This window comes from Passer montanus, unplaced genomic scaffold, assembly GCF_014805655.1.
Source record: "Passer montanus isolate IOZ18808 unplaced genomic scaffold, ASM1480565v1 scaffold8, whole genome shotgun sequence".
NCBI classification, from domain to species: Eukaryota; Metazoa; Chordata; class Aves; order Passeriformes; family Passeridae; genus Passer; species Passer montanus.
Genome location: NW_024373256.1, coordinates 14953440 through 14974849, shown reverse-complemented (window position 1 = coordinate 14974849; position 21410 = coordinate 14953440). Strand labels below are relative to the sequence as shown.

Here is a 21410-nt window from a genome sequence, read left to right as displayed (position 1 = left end):
GGCACTTGCAGAGAAGCAGCCTTTCCTTCCTGCTGGTTGTGTGAGCCCTGCTAATCCAACAGCCCCTGTTCCTGGCATGCTGGGGATGCATCTCATGTGGAGACACAATGAATTTAGTATTTTATCCTGCCAGGACAGAGGTGCAGCACAAACTGCCTCCTCCCAGTGATAAACCTGACAGACCAGGCCGATATCTGTGCAACGCAGAGAAACAAGGAACTATTGGAACTTTCAGGCTGAGAATGAATAAACAATAATTATGACTATGCAATAAAATTATCCTCATTAGGTGAAGGTGAGCACAGACAAAAATCAGATTTAAATATCACCTAAACCTGGTGAATCCAGCTCCAAATCTGAATCCTCTGCTTTAAGCCCTGGCATTACTGCTGCTCTCTGCAGCCCAGCTGATGCGACAGGCCCAAAACATGCATCTGATACATGCCAGAGACTGAGTTCCATGAAAAGCACAGGTAATTTGGGCCTATAATTAACTCCAGAGACAAATAATAGCGTTTATGACTCAAATTCACCCGAGGGCAACCACAACAAAATGCTACTCAGCTGAGTCATTGGGAAAATTGGCAGGGGTGTTGGATCCAAACCCAGAGCCATGACGTTCCCTCCTCCAGAGTGCTTTGAGTGCTCTGGGCGAAGAAGGATCTGAAAATAAACTGAATTTTCTCTGCCCCGTGTCCTCCTCAGCTCCCAGGTCTCGTGAGCTGCTTTGCTGGGCAGTGGGAAGAGGGAAGGTGCCCACAGCTCGTGGCATGGCACCTCCACAGGCATCACCCCAGAGCTGGTGGCCCCTCTCCACCCGGCTGGCTGCTCACCCACGCTCAAGGACAGACTTAAAAGAGAGCAGGGCATCAATAAAAGACAAAACTAAGTGGGAAAAAAAAGTGGAGAGCAGAAAAATCCTTCCCCATGTTCCCACAGCCCTTAATCCTGGAGATATGTATTCCTGTATTAAACAGTCTGCGAGATGATTATGTAAGTGAAATCTCTGCAAATCTTTTGGAAAAAAGAATAAATAAACTGATTACTTCTCCTCTCTCCCTCTGGCTAACCTTTTGCAGATTTAACAGATAACCAGCAGTGAACGGAGGCCAGATAAATCGCTTAAAGTTTCATTGCCCTGCCCCAGCTCCCTGCAGGCACCGGGGAGCAGGGGGGAGCTGGAGCCACGCCTGCGTGTGCTTCAGGAAACACCTGCTGAATTTGGGATGTCAGCAGCTCAGGAACAGCTTGGAACAGATCACGGTGGAGGCAGAAAACCTGTGCTTGGGGCTCTGGCTGAGAAATCAAGTATTTCAGAGCAAGTCGTGCTGCTGCTGGACACGGATCCCAGCCGAGCTGTGGGATCCTGTCCCTCCTGCTGGGAGAGAGTGTGAGATGCCCACTGGCACTCTGCCCTGCCAAGGGGACTGCTGTGATCCAGAGCTGCATCCTGAGCATCCCTGCTTGGACCAGAGGATCCCTGGTGACCTACTTGCTTCACCCAGCACTTCCTCAGAGCTGCTGAAGGACTTGCACTTAATGTAATAACAGGAGATGCCATTTCCCCTGGAAGAGGGTGGCTAAAAGCAGCCCGTCATTAATAGCAAATAATTCTTCCAGCAGTGTATTGCTGTGTCAGAATTAGTCTCATGCCTGTCATTAGAGCACTCTCACTGCTCTGCCAAGGCAGGAAAGCTGCACAGCAGCTGATGGATAAGGAATGCATCCATCATTAATCACCCATCATCTCCACACTAACGGGATCTGGGTGTGTTCAGCAGGGACTCTGACCTGAGCCACCACGGGCAGAGCACAGCCTGCCCGCCCACAGCCACCCTCACTCTGCCAAATCCCACCCTCATGCCCCTGCTTCCTGCAGCGCCTCAGCTTCCCCAGCCCCTGCTTCTGTCAAGGGAGAGGATGTGCCAGCATATTGTGCCAGATCTCCTGTGGGATATCAGCAAAGGCCCCACTAATCCATGCCAGGGTTCCCACAGCTCTGCCCTCTCTCATGGCACCATCATTGTCCCACACAGCTTAAACCCAGCCAAGACAAGACTGAACTCTTTCCTTCTCCTTCCAAACCCTCTGAGTCTCTCCAGAGAGAGCAAGGCTTTCCAGGGGACAACAAGGGGACAAGTTTCAGGGAGAAACTTCTCATCCTCCCTGAGAAGGAGGAAACCTCTGGGAAAGGAAGACCTTAACTCAATATGTCCAACTGGAAAGGAAAGGGAAGATCCTGCTGTCCCTGCACATCTTCATCCAGAGTTCTGTGCAGGATGTGCTGAAACACCACACAGCAGAGCTGAGGGAGCTGTGCCACCCTACAGCCAAGACTGGAGCAGCTCTGGTCCTCCCTGGGGAAGCACCTATGGAAATCTGCTCAGTGCTGGAATGTCCCACAGACCCCACCCAGACAGGGCTGGCATGAGAGCCACCAAGGGAAGCTTTGCTTCCTTCCATTACAGCTCCACTGAATTCCCACCAGTGCACAGTTACCAAAGACCTCTGCCTTCCCAGAGCATAGGCCTTGGAGCCCAGTTTGCTCCAAGGCTCTCCAGCTGTGGTGCCAAGGAGTGCCACAAGGTCCCTTCCCAGTGTCCCCCTTACTTGGCGTCGTCATCGCGGGCTATCAGGAGGCACATGTGGCTGGTGGCCGACGCCGTCCTCAGGATGTCCACGGCCCTGGAACACAGGGGCCATGACAGGTCAATCCCTGCTCCCAGCAGTGCTCCCTGCTCACCTCAAAGCTGGCAGAGACCCCTGACCTGGGCAAACCCTGCCAGCAGCCGAGGCTTTGGCTGGATGCCCTGTTCCCTGCCCTGGCAGCGAGGCCGAGGGCAGCCCAGCCATACCCTGATTTTCCCACTTCTGCAGTAAATGAGAAGTCCCTGACAGCAAAACCCAGAAGACACCTGTGGTGGTGAGCAAATCCTCCTGCACAGCCCGTGGCAGGGGCTGGGGCGAGGTGCTCTTTAACATCCCTTCCAACCCACACCATTCCAGGATTCTGTAATTCCCAGCCTGGGGAAGCTTCCATTCCAGGGACAGCCATTTTCTGGGTCCAAATTCAAGTACCCCTGGCAGCCAGGGCAGCTGCTGGAGCCAGGCACAGCCTCCCACAGCCACAGAGAGGTTCTCATGGATGTCACCAAGCCCAGCTGCTCTGGGGCTTTGGCAGCAGGACCAGCTCCTCATGCTGCTTCCACCCAGCCTTGGCACCTGGTGCAGGAATGCAAGGCAGGCAGTAGGAGAGCACAGTGTTTGATGGGAAAGGAGAGCCCCAAAGTGCTTGTGCTTCTGTGGAGCTGTGAATGATCCTCTTGGTGGGGAGCTGAGGGGCTGGACGTGGCTCCAGAAGGAACTGGAGCAGCACTGTCAGGCTCAGGCACCAGCTCATCTCCTGTGCTGGGAACTGCAGGACGTGCTGGGAAGCTGCAGCAGATGGAGTGGAGGTGCCAGGAGCTGTTTAAAGCCCAACTTTCTGGGGAAATGTCTGACTATCTCAGACACAATTTGGGCTCTCTGGTCTATTTTTATATTGAATCTTCCTGCCTGATAAGTTCTGAGTTGGCTTTTGGGAACAGCACACAGAGTGATGCCCTGGTGTCCTCCACACAACCCACAGCCTAAGCCACTTCACAGAATCCCACAAAAGCAACAGGAATGGGAAATATCCATTTGGATATGGTACCTCTCGCTTGTAACCCCAATTAGGGAATCTCCATTGACCTCCAGGATCTGGTCTCCTGGCTGCAGGCGCCCTAAAAAAGAAAACTAATGGATAGAAACTGTGGAAAATACAGCTTGAAGGGACTGGGAGAGGCTGGGCAGTTCCCCCCTGTGCCCAGAGACAGGATGAAAAATGCATGGGCTGTTCTGGAGATGCTCGTCTGACCTGTTTTTCCAGATGTCCATAAATGAAGTTTCTGCAACCTCCCGGAACAGCCCTTGCCACTGTCCCAGTACTTCCTCTGCTCTAGGAAGTTGCAAAAGTAAATACTGAAAACTGCAATAAAGCTTTTGCTTAATTCACTTTGAGGTCAAGTAGTTCATTTCGAGGTCAGGTGGAAAAGCAGGAGAGGCACTTCCACCTGTTCTGGATTTATTTTCCTTTATTGGATGGAAAAATGATGTAACAGCTGGGGAAAAAAAAAGATCTTTTTAGCTGAAGTTGTAAAAGGTGAGCTCTGCAGACCCCTAATACCTACTTAGTTGAACATATTCAGCATGAAATCAGTGACCTAGAGCAGAGCTGAGTTTGCAAAAGGATCTCGGGTCATTTTGGGGCCACAGGGAGGTGGGAAAGGACAGGAAAGTTCTTGTGTGGCAGAGATGGGCCATGCTGTGCACACACAAAGCAATAGAACAGATGCTGAGGAGCCAGTCCAAAGCTGCTGTCAGATGTTAGAACAACTGCCACACTAAAAAAATACCCCCAACCACTGGAAAATCCCCAAGCAAGCACCCAAAATATCTAATAAGGGATAAAACAAATGTGTGAAATAAATACCCTCATCTGGGCTGTTCTCAGACCTCGTGGCACTCTGCCCGTGTTCCACTCACCATCTGCGTAAGCAACACCCCCTGGAAGGATCCTCTTGACATAAACTCCATATTCTTCTCCAGTGAGCTCCTTGATGCCACCAATGACCTTAATGCCTGCAGGAGGAACACAGCACAAAGGCAGGAGAGTCAGAGCTGGCACAGCCATGCCTGAGCGGTGCAGCCCCACCCTAAATTCATGGAATCCTGGAATCCTGGGCTCTCTGCAGCAGCTCCATCCATCACTGATGGGAAAAGATCTGCTCCTGCTGCAGATCAAATCATTCCTGGTGAGAAGTGTTTCCCACAGGAGATTCCTTCCCTGGGCACACCTGGACAACCCCCGGGGTTGGGGACATCTCTGCTCCCCCAGCAGTGCCTCAGCCCCTGACAGGGCCGCCCATGGCAGAGCCACACCCCAGGAGCGGCCACTTGTGGGGAGCCTCACTCCTGGGGGAGCCGAGGCAGAGCAGGGAGGTGACCCCTGTTCCTGAGAGACCCCCGTGGCTCGGCACAGCCCGGGTGCCCTGCAGCACCTTGGCTGGGGCTGCTCAGGGCCACCCCTCGGGCCACGGGCCTGTCCCTGCGGCCGCCCTAAGCTGGCTGGCAGCAAAAGGTTCAGGAGACTTATTTATCCAGGGCTCATTAAGTCCTGCTTCGAAGATCCAGGCTATGGAGAGAAGGATTAAAAAGCCTGGCTTTAATTAACAAATCTCTGCCCAGAGTCACCGCCCGGGCATTTTGCTGCTGTGGCCAGGAGGGCAGGCTGGGGACAGGCAGTGCCACGAGCCAGCGCCAGCCCAGCCCTGTCCCGGTGCTGAGGGGCTGCTCCCAGCCCTGGACAGGCCCTGGCCTGGAGGACAGGCCCAGCTGCTGCCCTAAAACCTGGCAACCCTTTCTGGGAGGGAACAGGATGCTGGGTGGGCATTCCTCAGGACACAGCACCAATTCCATCCCTCCCCTCCTTTTGTAACCCAAGCTCTGCTCTCAGGCCCCTCACAGCTTTCATCTGCCTCCAGGGAAAGACTTTGTGTCTCAAGTCACCTTTATATTAAATTAGATTAAAACGAAATTATTACAATTTCCCATAAAGATATTTACATTTCTATAGGCACCAATTGCTGCCTTTCCCAAGCTCCAAATCCCAGCCCTGTCTGAGTGCTGGAGTTTATTCACTGGGCTTAAGGCATTAACCAGGCACTTGTGAGGAGATGTTTTACTGCTGGAACAGGAACTCACAGCAGAACACCTCAGGAATGGGCACAAATATTTTCTAATTTATACTACAATAATATTATATTATATTATATTATATTATATTATATTATATTATATTATATTATATTATATTATATTATATTATATTATATTATATTATATTATATTATAATGATATTATAATGATATTATATTGTTTAAATATTATAATTTATATTTCTAATATTTGCTAGTGAATTATAAAATAAATTCACTCAATTTGGAAATATTGCCCCAAAAAAAGTATCTACAAGCAGCACGAGCCTCACCAAGGTGTGTGTCAGGTCAGGCACCTGGGCACAAAAGTGGGGAGGAGATGCTGCAGCCATGAAATGTAAAACCTGCCCATGGCCAGGGATGCTCAGCAGGACATTTCTCTGTTCCCTGCGGAGCCAGGGGATCTCTCTGCTGGGCTGTGCAGACACCCCAGGGAACAGGGGCAGCCCAGGGATGGGCTTGGGAAACCATGAGGGGTCCTGCAGAGGCAAAGCCCCATCGGTTCTCTGGATGGAACAGAGCCTGGAAGTCCAGCCCAAGGCAAGGGCATGACTGAGGAACTCCTCCTACATCTTCCTTCACCCCTAACACAAAGGAATTAGGAATGATGAAGCACATCAGACAAATAATACAAAAATTTGCACCTTGCAAAGGCTCAGCCACAGCATCCCCCAGCAGCCCAGTGTGTGCCGAGATGCCAAATCAATAATGACTCATTTCCCTTTTGTGTCTGCAAATCAATTGTAATAATGCCTTAATATAGCTGAGGTATCTCCAAATCCTCCTTTATCCCCAACGATGTCAGGAGAAAATCCGATCTTGTTATTAAAATCGCTGATTACTCACAGTATTGCTCCAGACACACTCAAACTTGGATGGGGGAGGAAAAACCCCTGAGTTTTAACTCCCTTGTTGGCAAAGCAGCTGGATGCTGCCAAGCTCTGCCCACTACTCACACCCATCACCTCACCAAGAAGGTGCTCTGGGTGCCAGTCCTGCCCCCTAAAATCCACTGGAGAGTCCCCACTGGGGCAGGGAGGAGGAGGAGGAGGAGGAGGAGGGAGGGCTCACCCCTTCCAGGGCTCAGGCCACTCCAGGGGACAACAGCTGATGGATGGCAGCAAACCTAGGTCATCCACGATTGTGGTAGCAGCATTCCTGGGACAATAATTTTTTACACATTTTATAAAAATTTACTTTAATCAGATTTCTGTTTGGGGCCCATTGTAGGTAAATAACGGCTCTTTAATTATCACAGCATCAAAGTCCCAGTATAATGCTTATTAAGTCATACTTAGGGCCAGATAATCTAGCCTATTTTGGATCCCTCTATTTAATCTTTCCTTTCTGGCAAAGGTCCTGGAGCTGATGCCCATGTCCCTGGTTTGTTTGGTTTTTTTTTCTCTTTTGCAGAACAAAGCTTGCCAGGAAAACTCCAGATGGACTTAGAGGTAAGACTGACCAAGTCTATGTTTTCTTTAGGCTCTTAACAATCCTATAAATTTCTCCAAGACCCTCAAGCTTCTCTGGTGCCTCTAATCCCACTCCCACTAATGCCAGAGTCACAGTTCTCAGGCTATAATCTCACCTGCTCCTGGATCCACACAGGTCAGGGGGTGTCCTGGCTAATCTGGTTGTTTAGTCCAACTGGGATCATCCCGGGCGCATCCTGACCCCACTGCTGCCAGGCTGGGCACAGAGGGGCTGCCCGCCCTCTGCCTAAGCTGGCAATGTTCAATTACATTTCCCTTAATCCCTCTGTTGATCTTGCAGCCCCCGCCAGCTTTTTCCGTCTGGAGGAAGGGACAGATTGGAGGTGAATCACTCACTGCCCTGTCCTAAGCAGATGAAGGTCAAGATAATGGGATCTCAGTGTTTCTGAGAAATGCTCCTTAATCAGCACTTCCCTTTGATGGCTATTCTTTAATTCGAGGTTCAGGTTTGAGGAGATGCCAGGTAACCCCTTTGAACTTCTGCTGAGGTTCACATGTGGGTTTCCACCTAAAGCCACAGAGCAACAGACCCGCGGCCAAACGCTGACCTGGCACCAGGCAGTGATGCTGCTCCAAAGGAACTCTGGAATAATGCCTCATCCTACCTGAGAAACTGCTGGGATAACCCTGCATCCCACCTGAGAAACTGCTGGGATAGCCCTGCATCCCACCTGAGAAACTGCTGGGATAACCCTGCATCCCACCTGAGAAACTGCTGGGATAGCCCTGCATCCCACCTGGGAAACTGCTGGGATAACCCTGCATCCCACCTGGGAAACTGCTGGGATAACCCTGCATCCCACCTGGGAAACTGCTGGGATAGCCCTGCATCCCACCTGAGAAACTGCTGGGATAACCCTGCATCCCACCTGAGAAACTGCTGGGATAGCCCTGCATCCCACCTGAGAAACTGCTGGGATAACCCTGCATCCCACCTGGCAATCTGCTGGGATAACCCTGCATCCCACCTGAGAAACTGCTGGGATAACCCTGCATCCACCTGGGAATCTGCTGGGATAACCCTGCATCCACCTGGGAATCTGCTGGGATAGCCCTGCATTCAGCTTCAGAAACTCATGAAGGCACTTTCTTTTCCCAAATAAACCCACTCTGAGCAGCTACACCTCTGGCAGACACATGGATCCTGTCAGCACCTCTCATCAGAGAGGATTGATTGAGCTGCCAGAGGGCAGGGCTGGATGGGATATTGGGAAGGAATTGTTCCCTGTGAGGGTGGGCAGCCCTGGCACAGGGTGCCCAGAGCAGCTGTGGCTGCCCCTGGATCCCTGGCAGTGCCCAAGGCCAGGCTGGATGGGGTTTGGAGCAGCCTGGGACAATGGAAAATGTCCCTGCCCATGGCAGGGGGTGCAGTGAGATGAGCTTTGAGCCCCCTTCCAAGCCAAACCATTCCATGATTTCTGGAGGATGATCGCTCGTCCTGAGTGCTTCAAGCCTCACAGGAGAGGATGAAGCCAGCAACTGATGGCATTAGGAAATCCACATTATTGTAGCTTCCTCCAACACACCACAATTTGCTTTGTAGGTTCTGCTAGACCCTGCAAAGACCCTCTGGCCCAGACTGGGGGAAAGGAGAGGAGCTGGAACCCAGGGAAGTGGCTCACAAAGGGCTGCCACGTCTGCCACTTCTTCCAGAGGTCAGGGATGGCCCCATCAGGCTCTTCTGGGCCTCCTCCTTTAATGAGCTAATCTAACCCAGCAGCTGACATCCCATCAACTCAACCAATTCCACCTCTGGAGATTGAAATATCATATTCACCAAGTAAAGTCATTTCTCTGAGCTCTCATGAACGTCATGAACATGGGAAGAGTCAGCAAAGCCATCACCCCCCCACCCCGAGCTGGAAACAGCCAATAATTAATCCATAATTAATCTCAGGTCTCAGGAAACCTGAACTTGTTTCTCTGGTGACTCCCCAGGAGTTGTCCCAAAAGGTCATTCAGGGGTCTCACCAAGAGGTCCCCAGCTGCTCTGTGGCAGGGTGAGCTGCACTCACAATTAAGGATTAGGGGAGAGACTGTGAAATCCTGATGCAGGATCACAGATTTTTATAAAGTCCATGGCAGAGCATCACTGAATACAGAGAGGTCAGAGAAATGCTCTGCTGGATCCCTCTGGGCTGAGTGTCATGAACCTGGGATTTTCTCACATTCTGATGGATGTGACCTTCTCTTTTCCCTTCTCTTCCATGCTTTGAAGTTCAGAGTGCTGTGGAAGGACACCGACTCACTTAGTGCTCATTCCCTTTCCCGTGGGCCAAACTTTCCAAAGCCAGCTCATGCATCCCAGTCCTCAGGAGCGCTGCAGGAAGCACCTTCCATCCCCCACTGGGATGGCTTTCCAGGGGAAAAGTCTGCAGAGGGGAAGGGAAGTGCTGGGGATTCTGTTTTTCTATTTATTTAGCATTTTAATTGATTTTATCTAAAAAATTCTGAAAGGCCCTTCCCCCTCATCCTGCTGAGGGAAGGGGTTGTGGGCCTGGGCTCCTGCAGAGCTCCCAGCACTGGCTGCTCACCATTACCATGGAATTAGCTGGGATTTTGGCATTCTTTTAATGTCACAGCTGCAAAAGGAGCAGAGGATGCTCAGCACAGGCAGGTACAAGACACAAGCTCAGAATGCACACAGGGAGCACACCCTGACCCAGGCTCTGGGGCTGTCTGAGGTACCAGCCCAGCCCCTGGCACTCACCCAGCCCATTTGCACACTCGTAGAAGTCGAAGCAGTGCACAGTTCGATCCATCCCGTACGGTCCCATGAGTGTCCTGGGGAGACAAGAGGAGCTGTCTGTCATGGCCAGAAAGGACAGAGGCACAGGTGCCCACACACTGAGGCACTCTGTCCCTGCCAGCCCAGCAGGCACTGCAGACACTCAGGTGAGGGACAGCCCCACCACTGCACCCACACAGGCAAAACCCAGCCCCAGGCAGCCCCCCCGAGCTCTGCACGGATAAATGAGAGAATATGTGCAGGGCTGAGCATCATCCTCCCCACCCAGCAAATCTGCTGGAGCTGTCTGTGATTCATTACCCCAGATTATCGGGGCTGGACAGCTGTGCAGCTCCTGGGAAATGAGATCAGAGCTCGGAGCCGTGCTGGGGAACAAAGCAGTTTCACAAACACAGCCTGTAATGAACACGGCCAGGCACAATCCCCTCAAAAGGTTTTTAATGCAGGCAGAGGGTCTGGAAAAGGGGATGCAAGAGCTGCTCTAAGTCCTGCCTGCTCTGGTGGGAGCTTCTCATCACAAGCCAGAGCAGCTGGAAGAACATCACACAGCTAAGATTCCCCTGACCAAGTAACTCCCCAGAACATCCCACAGTCTCCCCCTAAACACCTTAGGCAAGGTCCCAAATGAATGACCCCAAAAACACCCTGTCCCAAGCACAGATGCCAGACTCCAAACCTGGGACCACCAGCACTTCTCCTTGGGCTCCTCAGGATGGATGAGCCCTGATCCGAGAAACACCAACCCCAACGTGCCAGGGGGGAAAGCAGGGCTGAGGAGGCACCAAAGAACTCCCCAGCATTTAAGTGGCAAGAGAGAAGGTGTTTCCCAGTTTCCTGGGATATCAGGTCCCGGATCTGAATATGGATGAGAAGGAACAGCAGCGTGGGAAACAAGAGGCTGCTCCAAATCCAGCAGGATGCAGGATGAGAATAACCTACAGGGACTTACCAAGAGTCCAAAATAAAACTCAAAATATCGAGCTATCCAGCAAAGGCAGTAACTTGACCTCTAAAATTCGGACTGGAAGTGTTTTCTCCATGTTAAAAAATGCCCCTTCTTGCCATCCTTACACCTCTCTGAAGACTGAACAACCAACTGGCCACATCTGGCTATTGAAATACGGAGCTCGAAGGCATCCCAGGGAGGCGGAGCAGCCCTGGGCCCGGGCTGGTTCAATCCTCGACCCAGGATTTTCGGGGTATTTCGAGTAAATCACCGAGGACATTGCCCGGGCGAGCCCGGGCGCTCGGGGCGGGCGGGCAGGCACCACACGGCCGCAGTTTCGGCGGAGCAGACTCCTCCTGGATACCACCAGCTCTCCTCATCACCCCTTGCGATCAGCCCTGATCATCATCCCGCTCCGAGGCACGGCCGCCCAGCAGCCCCGAGCCCTGCGAGCGCCACCGAGGCAGAAAACCCAGCGAGCCACGCTGGCCCGGGCTCTCCTGCATCCCTGCCTCCTCCTGCATCCCTGCCTCCTCCTGCATCCCTGCCTCCTCCTGCATCCCTGCCTCCCAGCCCTGCTCCTGGGGATGCCACGGGCAAGAACCCGGGCTGCAAGTGGCAGCCACGGGAGCCCGGGCTCCCTCCCCGTTACCTGCTGATGATGATGGCTCCCTTGTAAAGGACAGAGACCGCGGGCATCTTGCCGGCCCTGCCCGGCACCGGCCGCTCTGATTTGGCAGGAATCCGTTAAAGTGATGGGGGGGAAAAAATGTGGAAAAAAAAAAAAAGGGGGAGGTCGGAGGGCATCACGTGGTCCCCCCGTATGCATGTTAATTCCTCCCAACATTAACACAGATCGGCTCAAAACATCTCCAACTTTAGATTAAAGCTTACGCAAGCCGGAGCAGCGCGGCCCCTGCAGCGCCTTCCCAAGGCCGGGGCCGGAGCAGGGCTGGCCCCATGTCCTCAGCACAGGGGGAATTTCTTGGGATGTGCTTGTGGGAATGGCCCCTCCAGGGGTAGAGGGCAGGGTTTGGGGTGGGACGGGTGCAGTCACCATCCCTAAAGAGCTAAAATCCACAGCCAAGCTTTGGAAGAAGTAACGGACTGTGGCACTTAGGGGGTTTAGGGCTGATGTTGATTTTTTTTTCTTTTAGCATCTTTTCCAGCCCACAGGATTTCCGTCTTAAAGCAGAACAAGTTCAGCTGTTCCTTGTCTGTTGGGAGGTCAGAAGCCTGACTTGCTTTGAACAGCCCCTTCCACAGAATCACAGAATCACTGGGTTGGAAGAAATCTTAAAGATCATCGAGTCCAACTCAGCTCCAACACCTCAACTAAACCCTGGCACTCAGTGCCACATCCAGTCTTGTTTTAAACACATCCAGGGATGGTGACTCCACCATCTCCCTGGGCAGAACATTCCAGAACTTTATCACTCTTTCAGTAAAACTCTTTTCTAATATCCAGCTTTTATTTCCCTTGATGCACTTGAGACTGTGTCCTCCATCCCTACACCATCCAGCTGGAGAAGCAGCAGCACCCCTGTCTTGTGGGATGGGGGGATGGAGGCATGAAATAAGATTATCCAGGGTTTGCCAGTGAGTGGGAATGGCCCAGAAGAGCCCAGCTCAGGGCTTGGCAGCAGCAGGGCTGCCACCGTGGGGGAAAGATCTGGTGACCTTTTCTGAGAAGGGAAACGTGCTCCCCTGGACCCGCAGGAGGACACAGGGCCTGCCTCCCAACCAGCCCTGGAGGACATCTGAGGTCACAGAGAGCTGTGACTGCACCAGCGGTGTCCCCTCGTGCTGTCCTGCAGTGTCTCAGCAGGCTCCTGGCCAGGCCCCATTAGTGGCCCTTGCCCTCGTTAGCAGAGCTCTCACTGTGGCCGTGCCTGCCTGGCAGTGCCACTCCTTGCCAAACCATCCCTTCAGTCCAAGATGCTGGATGTTGATGTTTCCATGTCTGAACAACTGATTTTATCAGCTGGAGCTTCCCCAGCGGCCTCGTGTGAAGCCTCGCTGGGCAAGTGCAAAGTGCTTCAAAACAACGACAAATTGGAAAAGTTCTCCTGCATTTTATCTTTTTTTTTTGTTAATTATTTTCTCTTGAGGACATTCAGATGACATATAAAACCTGAATAGATTGACCTTCAGGTGGTCAAAACTTTCCTAAAAATTAAATTATCTACCTAAAAAAAATAAAATTATAAGTAATGCCAACTAGACAAACGTAGATGCATCTGGTGATAGATACATTGTGCACACCCCAGCACAGCAAGGTGTGTTCATAGCCTCGCCAAGGCTTTGGCTGAAGCAGACTAAGCACGAGGGGTGGTACCTGGGCCCATCTCCAAATCTGCTGGATGCTGCAGCCTTCAGGAGCATCACAAACCTGTCCATCCCGCAGCAACCCAACAGCAGGAAGATGCTCTTTCTCCTGCCATCCCACAGTAAAGGACCAGGAGAGCCAAAAATTAAGGCAGGAGATTCCAACACCTGATGACCACCAGCTCTGGGTTTCAGTGACTTGTTCAAGGCTGGCCAGGAGGTTTTGTGGCAGAACATGCACAGAAATTCAACGCTGGGCTGTGGAACCCTCCCTCTGTGCCTGTTCTACGGTGGGAGCTGCTCCACACCAGGGCACAGCTCCCCAAGGGCAGGAGAGTGCCATGGCTGGCACCATGCCCAGCTTGGGGTGACCTTTTAGGCACCCCTCACCCAGCAGCCTCCTGCCACTCCACGCAGGATCACACTCCAAGTCCTCTGATGCATCAATAACCTTCCTGGTCAGAGGAAGAGACACTTCCATCCCACCACCAAAACACCACAAAAACACCGTGTACAAGCATCCCAGATCCTCTGGGACTCTGCTAATGCATTGTCCCACAATTACTGCCCTGATCCACGGGCCAGAGTCTTGGCTGGAATAAATGAGGGATGCTGGAGGGAAGGGATTGCACAAGCACTGCAGGCAATGGGACAAAGTTGAAGCACTGGCACAGGGTGCCCAGAGAAGCTGTGGCTGCCCCATCCCTGGAAATCTCCAAGGCCAGGTTGGAAGGGGTCCATTCCCACCACAGGGAGTGGAATGAGATGATCTTTAAGGGCCCTTCCAACTGAAGCCATTCTGTGGCTCTATGACAAGGTCACTTCTCTGACCAATTTCAGAGGGGCTGCAGGAAAGCTCACTGGAATCAGGCCAACCCAAAATTGCAGGCAAATGGGGAAATTTTCCTGCCTGGCACTTCAGTAATTCACCCACCCTGATTTCTGCATCTCAGGGAACAATTTCTACACTCAGGGTTAGACAGACGTGTCTGGGGCTCCACACCTCTGACACAAAATCCTTCAGCTGCCCCGGGCTGGGATTCCTGGTGCTTCCCACTGGGGGGATGTTGCAATAAACCACAAGCTGGGAAAATAAATGAAAACCAAATCCAAGAGCCCTAGGGAAGAGGAGCAATGCTCAGCTTCCAACTTTCTCTCCAAACACTCAGATCCTCAATTCCATCCTCCAAAACACACACACCAACCCTGGCAAAAGCATCAGACACTGCTGCTGCTCCTGTTCATTAACATGCCTCTTACCAGAGGAAGTTTCAACAGAAACATTTCAGAGGATTTTCAGTGGTTTAAAACTTGGAATCATATTCAGGAAGGATTTATAAGGCCCCTACAATCTACCCAAGGGTCCCAGGCCTAATTTGTATAGCAGTGGTGAAGGCAAACATCCCCCTGGCAAAGGGCCTGTGCTGTGTGCTCGAGACCCTTACGGAGCTGGGACCCAGCTGAGCACTCTGAGTTAATCCAGGGTTCTTATCCCAGGGAGCTGCTGTGGGACTTCAGAATTTTCTAGATTTTAGCTTTTTAAATGAGAGAAGAGAAGAATTAAGAACAATTGAAATGAGCATTAATGAATTAAGAACAAAGTTACCCCATGGGGCTGGACAGCAGATAAACACATTTCACTTGGTTGTCCACTTTTTCATTGACTGCTAGAAAAAATGGGTTTAAAACTCATTGAAAAATGATATGTCCCCCAATGGAAAAAATTATTTTTGCTTGAAAAATATATTTTTAATAGAAGCTGAGTGAAACTGTATGTCAGCTTTACTTAGCACTACCATTTATAAGCAGGGATGGATGAAACTGCAAATAGAATCAAAATAAGTCTTGGAGCAGGAGCATAGAGTTAAAAATGCTGGGTCAGCACAAGTCAGGTGCATTTCCAGTAGATTTTTGTGGGAGATCATGAAGAGGAAAGTGTGGGAGAGTGAAACTGGGAGTGCTGGGGAGAGGCACAGAAACCACTGCCAAGAGGAAGCAGTGGAGAAGGTGGTGGTGATGGGTTTGGGTTTCAGAAAGAAGAGGGGAAGAGAATGGCTGAAACAAGTACAACCAACAGTAAAGTTATGATAAAAAAGAACTCAGGTCTGCCCTGTCCTTCCTACCCAGCCAAGGAGCAAACAGAGCTGGGAACAGCTGGACCACGAGGAGAGTGATGGGTTTAAAGTCACTGGGAGTGTTGGCACAGCATGGACACGTCCAGCAGCAAACACAACTCCCATGGGAAGGGTCACCCAAGGCTGCTCTCTCATGAAACACATTTCCTTTTGAAACTGAGGGCTCAGGGAGTTCTTCCCCAGCCACACAGCCCTTCACAGCCTGGCTGCTCAGGCAGCCCAAAATGTCATTGTGTTCCATACCTGGCTGTGCCCAAAAATTGTTGTCTTGACCCAAGACATGGGGTCATCACCAGGCCATATTAAGGCCGTACAAGAAATGGAACCATCATCTCCTCAGTTATTCCAGCCCCAACACTGAGGCTAACCCAGGAACCAGGAGAGGAGAGCAGCTGAGCCCAGGCATGGCCAGACCCACGGGGATGCCCAGCCTGGCCAGATCCCACAGCAGCACCCCGGGGTGAGCCCAGGGATCCAGCCAGGAACACATCACCCCAGAAAGGGACAGCCCCAGGAAGGACCCTGAGCTCGGCCAGGCAGTGGCACAAGGAGGGGAAGGGGAAGGGGAAGGGGAAGGGGAAGGGCAGGCTGTGCTGACAGCAGCACCCCAAGCCCGCAGGCAGTCTCTGTGCCTGGCTGAGCAGAGGAGCCCAAGTAGGTTGAGTGGGTGGGGATTAGAGGTGGAAAGACATCCTGAAGTGGAAGTGAGATCTGTCTGAGGCCTTTTGGCTCCGGAAAGCAGCATTAAGGAGGTGGGAGGTGGGAGGGCTCCCCCCAGCAGGGCACTGGGTCACGGTCTCTGCCATCCTCCCAGCACTCCAGGAGCAGCAGCAGGAGCTGCCCAGGCAGCAGCAGGAGCTCTGGATCATTACTGAGTTCACTTCATGACACAACAAAATTAGTGTAGGCTGCAGAGGCTTTTACATCTGATTAGAAATCGGAAAATTGCAACTGTGCTGCTTGCAGGATCAGCTACAAAGCGTTGGGGATAAATCAGAAAACCAATCAGCTGGGAAGGAGCTGGGAAGGAGCTGCCCACAGTGCAGCCCACGGTGTTCTCACAATAACACCCATGGAGTCACTTCAGATGAGCTCAGGAGATCAGAGATGCTCACAGACAAGTCTGAACAGAAGAGGGAACAAAGAATAATGGAATACCAGGTTGGAAGGGACCTCGAGGAACACTTGGTGCAACTTTCTTGTCAAAAGCACAGTCTAGGCAAGACAGCCCAGCAGCCTGCCCAGCTGAACCTTGAAAGTGTCCAGCACTGGGGGATGCACCACGTCCCTGGGGAAGTGATTCCAAAGGCTGATTGTTCCCATTGTGAAGTTTTCCTCTCATGTCCAGCTGGAGCCACCCCAGCAGTAACCTGCACCCAAAGGAAGCACAGTGCCAAAACTACTGCTGAAGGAAGCAGGCAGGTCCTACAGGGAGCACTCAGGGATGGGCAATCCCGTGCTCCCACCCCAGCCCTGGGCTCAGCATCTCCCTGGGCACCCACCCGCAGGTGGGCAGAGGGTGGCAGCAGCTGCAGCCAGCCCTGGAGGGGTGGCACTGCTCCTCCAGGCCTGTGGTCCTCATCCCCACGGGCAGGGCTGCCAACCCTGTCCCCACACCCTGGGCACTTTCCTCCTCCCAAGGACCACGTGAGGCCCCAGAGCTCCTTCAGTCCCTTCCTCTGACCCCTCCACAGGCACAGGGTGGCTCTGGGGAGCGTTTCACCCTCCCCACTCCTCCTGCTGGTGTCACCCCCACTCCCACCTGAGCCAAGCCTGACGATGGGAGCTGAGGAGTATTTGATGGCTGGGCTTTTTTCAGGGCTTGCTCCCTCCTGCTGCTGGAGGAGGGCGTCTCCACCTGAGGCTGAGGCACATTCTCACTCCTCAGGGGAGGGGTCCCTTCTCCCAGGGCATCTGCTCCAGCCACCAAGACCTCAGAGAGACAGAGATGCCACCTCTCACTGCTGGCCAGGCTTTCCTGTTCTTCAGCCCCTTTTATCACCTTCCTCTAAAGCCCATTCCTATTTCCAACACCTTTCTCAGCCAGTGGGTTTCTGCAGCATGAGGGGTTCATCCCAAGGAACCTCTGCTGAGTCAGATCTCTGCTGCCCATCCCCTTCAGCCCAGGGAGAGAGGGGCTTGCAGAAGGCAGCAGATGTCACCTGACAATTATGCATCAAGTCAAGAGTGGTGGAGAATTTTCTGGAGGTTCTTCTTGCCCAGGGAGAAGATGGTCAGTCCATGGGCTCCTGCCTGGCAGAGCTGCTCCTGGAGACTGCTGGGGCTTGGCTAAACCACAGCAAGGGGTTACAGCTCTCTTCCAATGGACATGAACACACAGCTCTTCCTGTGCTGTTCCAAAAGGTTTTGGTCGGGGAAAAGGCAAAAAGAACCTCTTCAATTATTCCATATTGCAGTAATTAGGAGAGATTGTTTATGGTAGAAGGGAGGTCAGGCTTGGTCTGCCCAGAAGTTTTTAGGAAAGGCATTTATGCCAGAGCCCAGCTGAGCTGAACATCTCCCAGCATCTGCTCCAGCCCAACCCTTGGATGTGCCCCCTGAGATGGGGATTAACACAAACACAGTCACAGGGGAAAGCTCAAACAGGGCCTTCATGTTCACTGCAGCAGCTCCAAGGTGTGCTAACATCCCTCCCACGAGGAAGGCTTTCTCCTCCTCCTCCCCTTCCCATCAGGTGGGTGATCTGCTGCTCTGCCTGGGGACTGGGCCCGTGGCCCCCGTTTGGGTGTCAACTGCTGTGAAGGGTTAACAGGATTATAAATCATCCTGCCTGCCTAAATCCCCTGGGCTGCGGGATTGGACTGGTTATAAACTTATTAACAGGGGCTGGTGGGGGCTGCAGGACCTGCTCTGCCAGCCTGGCCACCCTCTGTCCACCCCGCACTAACGGGAGAAACCCTGAGAACCACAGCAGGAAATCCACCCAAGTGAATCCGTAAAAAATAGAGGTGGAAAGAGAGAGGTGAGGGAAATGGCTGGGTATGGAAAGATGGGAAAATCACATCTTTTGGGGAAAGATGTCAGAACATGTTGCTGAACTGGAAGTGCAGCTCTTTGGAAGGGCTTTGAGCCATCCTTGAGCTGCAAACACCGCCCTGCTCCAATCCAGACCCCGGCACAAGGCACAGACAGGCAGCAATAACAATTCCAAGAGACACAATAACAATTCCAGGAGGATTGGTGGGAGTGCAGGCCAGTCTCGCACCCGGCCACGCCTGGTGGGAGCCAGGGGATTCAAACCCCCCGAGCACACAGAGCGGGCTCCGGCCCCAGAGCCGCCCGGCCCCGGCGGCGCCCCCGGGGCTGTTCCATTCCTGGGGGCTCTGGCAGAGCTCCGGCACAGAAACCACCGCTGCAAACCCTGCTCAGAGCTTCCAGAGCCCCGCGGGGCCACAGCGGCATCGCCGTCGGGAGAAAGAAGCCGGGGATGAGGGCTGAGGGCTGAGGGATGGGCGATGAGGGCTGAGGGCTGAGGGCTGAGCCGCTGCTCCGGCCGCGGCGGGCACCACCCCCGCCCTGATGCTGCCGGGTGAGGTTCTGCTGACGGCTCGCGTTTATTTATCAAATTCCTATTTCAAACTCCAAAATTAATCTTTTAATCAGCGGCAGAGCGGGGTCATCCTTATCGAAGAGCCGGGAGGTGTTATCTCCCCGCCATCTGCTCGCCATCCTCCGCCGCGTCCCGACGGAGCCGGCAGACAGCCGGACACCGGCCAGCACATCTGGCAGCCGCCACATGTGGGGACGCTCCCCTGACCGTCCCTCTCCTCCTAAACCAAACACAGCCCAGTGAACAAAGCAGAGGACCCAAAATTCCAGCCTACGAGCAGATGTGTGAGGTAGAAAATGGGGCTCGAGCATTTCTGCCTGGCAGGGCAGGGCACCAGGGCTCAGCAGCCCCGTGCAGCCAGGGATGGCCGGGGGCCCCCAGCGAGCTGAGCTCCCCTACAGCCCCCAGGGCCCCACAGCAGCAGCGCTGCCCGAACACGGCCACGCGGTCCCGCCTGTCCTGCACCGCCTTCCGACCGCCAGCTGATTCTGCCCTTTCCGCACCCAAAAGCGGCGGGGCAGCATCAGCGCAGCGTCACAGCCCAGTGAACAAAGCAGAGGACCCAAAATTCCAGCCTACGAGCAGATGTGTGAGGTAGAAAATGGGGCTCGAGCATTTCTGCCTGGCAGGGCAGGGCACCAGGGCTCAGCAGCCCCGTGCAGCCAGGGATGGCCGGGGGCCCCCAGCGAGCTGAGCTCCCCTACAGCCCCCAGGGCCCCACAGCAGCAGCGCTGCCCGAACACGGCCACGCGGTCCCGCCTGTCCTGCACCACCTCCCTCCGACCGCCAGATGATTCTGCCCTTTCCGCACCCAAAAGCGGCGGGGCACATCCGCGGCCCCCAGCCCGGGCCCGGCTCGGTGGCAGTGACCCCCGGCTGCTGCCCTCGCCATCCGCGGCCCCCAGCCCCGGCCCGTGACCTACTTCAGCCGCAGGTGTTTCATGTCCCGGCGGCGGCCGGAGCGCGGCCCCTGCGCCTCGCTGGGAGCAGCCCGGGTCCGGCCGGCCCAGGAACGCCTCCGCCGAGCCTCAGGGTGGTCCGAGACCCGGCGGGGCCCAGGCCGGCTCTGGCTCCGGCCCACTGACCCCCGTTAATCGGCTAAAGCCGCACGCCCTGAGCGCTGGCCCCGGCAGAGCCGCGCTGCCGCCGCTCTCCCTGCCCTACATAGCCATCTGCGGCCGCCGTCACCTCCCGTCCCCTCGGGTCCCCTCCGCCGCCCTCGGGCCCCGCCGGGCCCTGCTCCGCGCCCGGCCGCTCCGGGGCACCGGCCGCGGGCACGGGGCCCTTGGGGAGCTTGGGTCACAGGGGAGAGCCCGCACGGGGCTCAGCAGCACCCGCAGCTGCTCGCAGAGGGTGTGGGTGCTTCCCCGGTCGCTCCCTGGAAATAAATCCCCTTCGCAGCCCTGGCTGATCCCGGCCTCACCTGAGCGCGGCCCCTGCGGGTGCCGTGGGACCCGCAGCAGACCCTGCCCCCGCACGAACCGAAAATGAACGGAATCAAACCAACCCCGCCAAAAGCCGCGGGGCCACCGAGCCCAGCAGCCTCCCTAACGCCGTCCCTGCAGAGCGGACCCGAGGCTCCGAGGGATGCCCGCTCCCATTCCCGGTGCCGGTGCCGGTCCCGGTGCCGTTCCCGGTGCCGGTCCCGGTGCGGCGGCAGCCCGCCCCGCTCACCAGTAGATGAGGGAGAGCCCATCGAAGCGCTCCAGCCTGGAAATAAATCCCCTTCGCAGCCCTGGCTGATCCCGGCCTCACCTGAGCGCGGCCCCTGCGGGTGCCGTGGGACCCGCAGCAGACCCTGCCCCCGCACGAACCGAAAATGAACGGAATCAAACCAACCCCGCCAAAAGCCGCGGGGCCACCGAGCCCAGCAGCCTCCCTAACGCCGTCCCTGCAGAGCGGACCCGAGGCTCCGAGGGATGCCCGCTCCCATTCCCGGTCCCATTCCCGGTCCCGGTGCCGTTCCCGGTGCCGGTCCCGGTGCGGCGGCAGCCCGCCCCGCTCACCAGTAGATGAGGGAGAGCCCATCGAAGCGCTCCAGGGGCCGGCCAGGGCGCTGCAGCTGGGACATGCCGGGGGCCGCCGGGCCCTCGGGGCAGCCGCGCTCCCGCTGCCCGGGGCCATGGGCTGCCCGCCGCGGCTCCCTGGCACGGCTCCCCGCCAGCGGCTGCACCTAATCCCGGCCGGGCGGGCGAGCATGTGATCGCCCCTCCGCCGGCCCCCCAGCTCGGCTGAGCCCTGCGGGGCCGCGGGGCCGAGCGGCCGGGCCGGGACCCGCGGGCGGCTCCGTCCCACCAGCGCGGCTGGGCCACCCCTGGGCTGGGGGCCACGGCACCACGGGACCCCCGCGGCAGCCACGAAGTGTCACCCGTGTGCCACCACCCCACCG

General features: G+C 54.8%; 1 protein-coding gene across 1 annotated transcript in view; it reads right to left on the bottom strand.

The window, feature by feature from the left end:
- LOC120513172 (syntaxin-binding protein 4-like) overlaps positions 1–21154 on the bottom strand; it is a 46471-nt gene extending 25317 nt beyond the window's left edge. Inside the window, exons 1-5 of the mRNA XM_039732321.1 lie at positions 21028–21154; positions 10003–10076; positions 4567–4662; positions 3695–3764; positions 2611–2685 (exon numbers count right to left, since the gene is read on the bottom strand). Of these exons, the coding sequence (XP_039588255.1) occupies positions 2611–2685; positions 3695–3764; positions 4567–4662; positions 10003–10076; positions 21028–21092 (380 nt within the window). The 5' untranslated portion in view covers positions 21093–21154. The remainder of the gene's footprint in view (positions 1–2610; positions 2686–3694; positions 3765–4566; positions 4663–10002; positions 10077–21027) is intronic.
- Between the last annotated feature and the right edge of the window lie 256 nt (positions 21155–21410).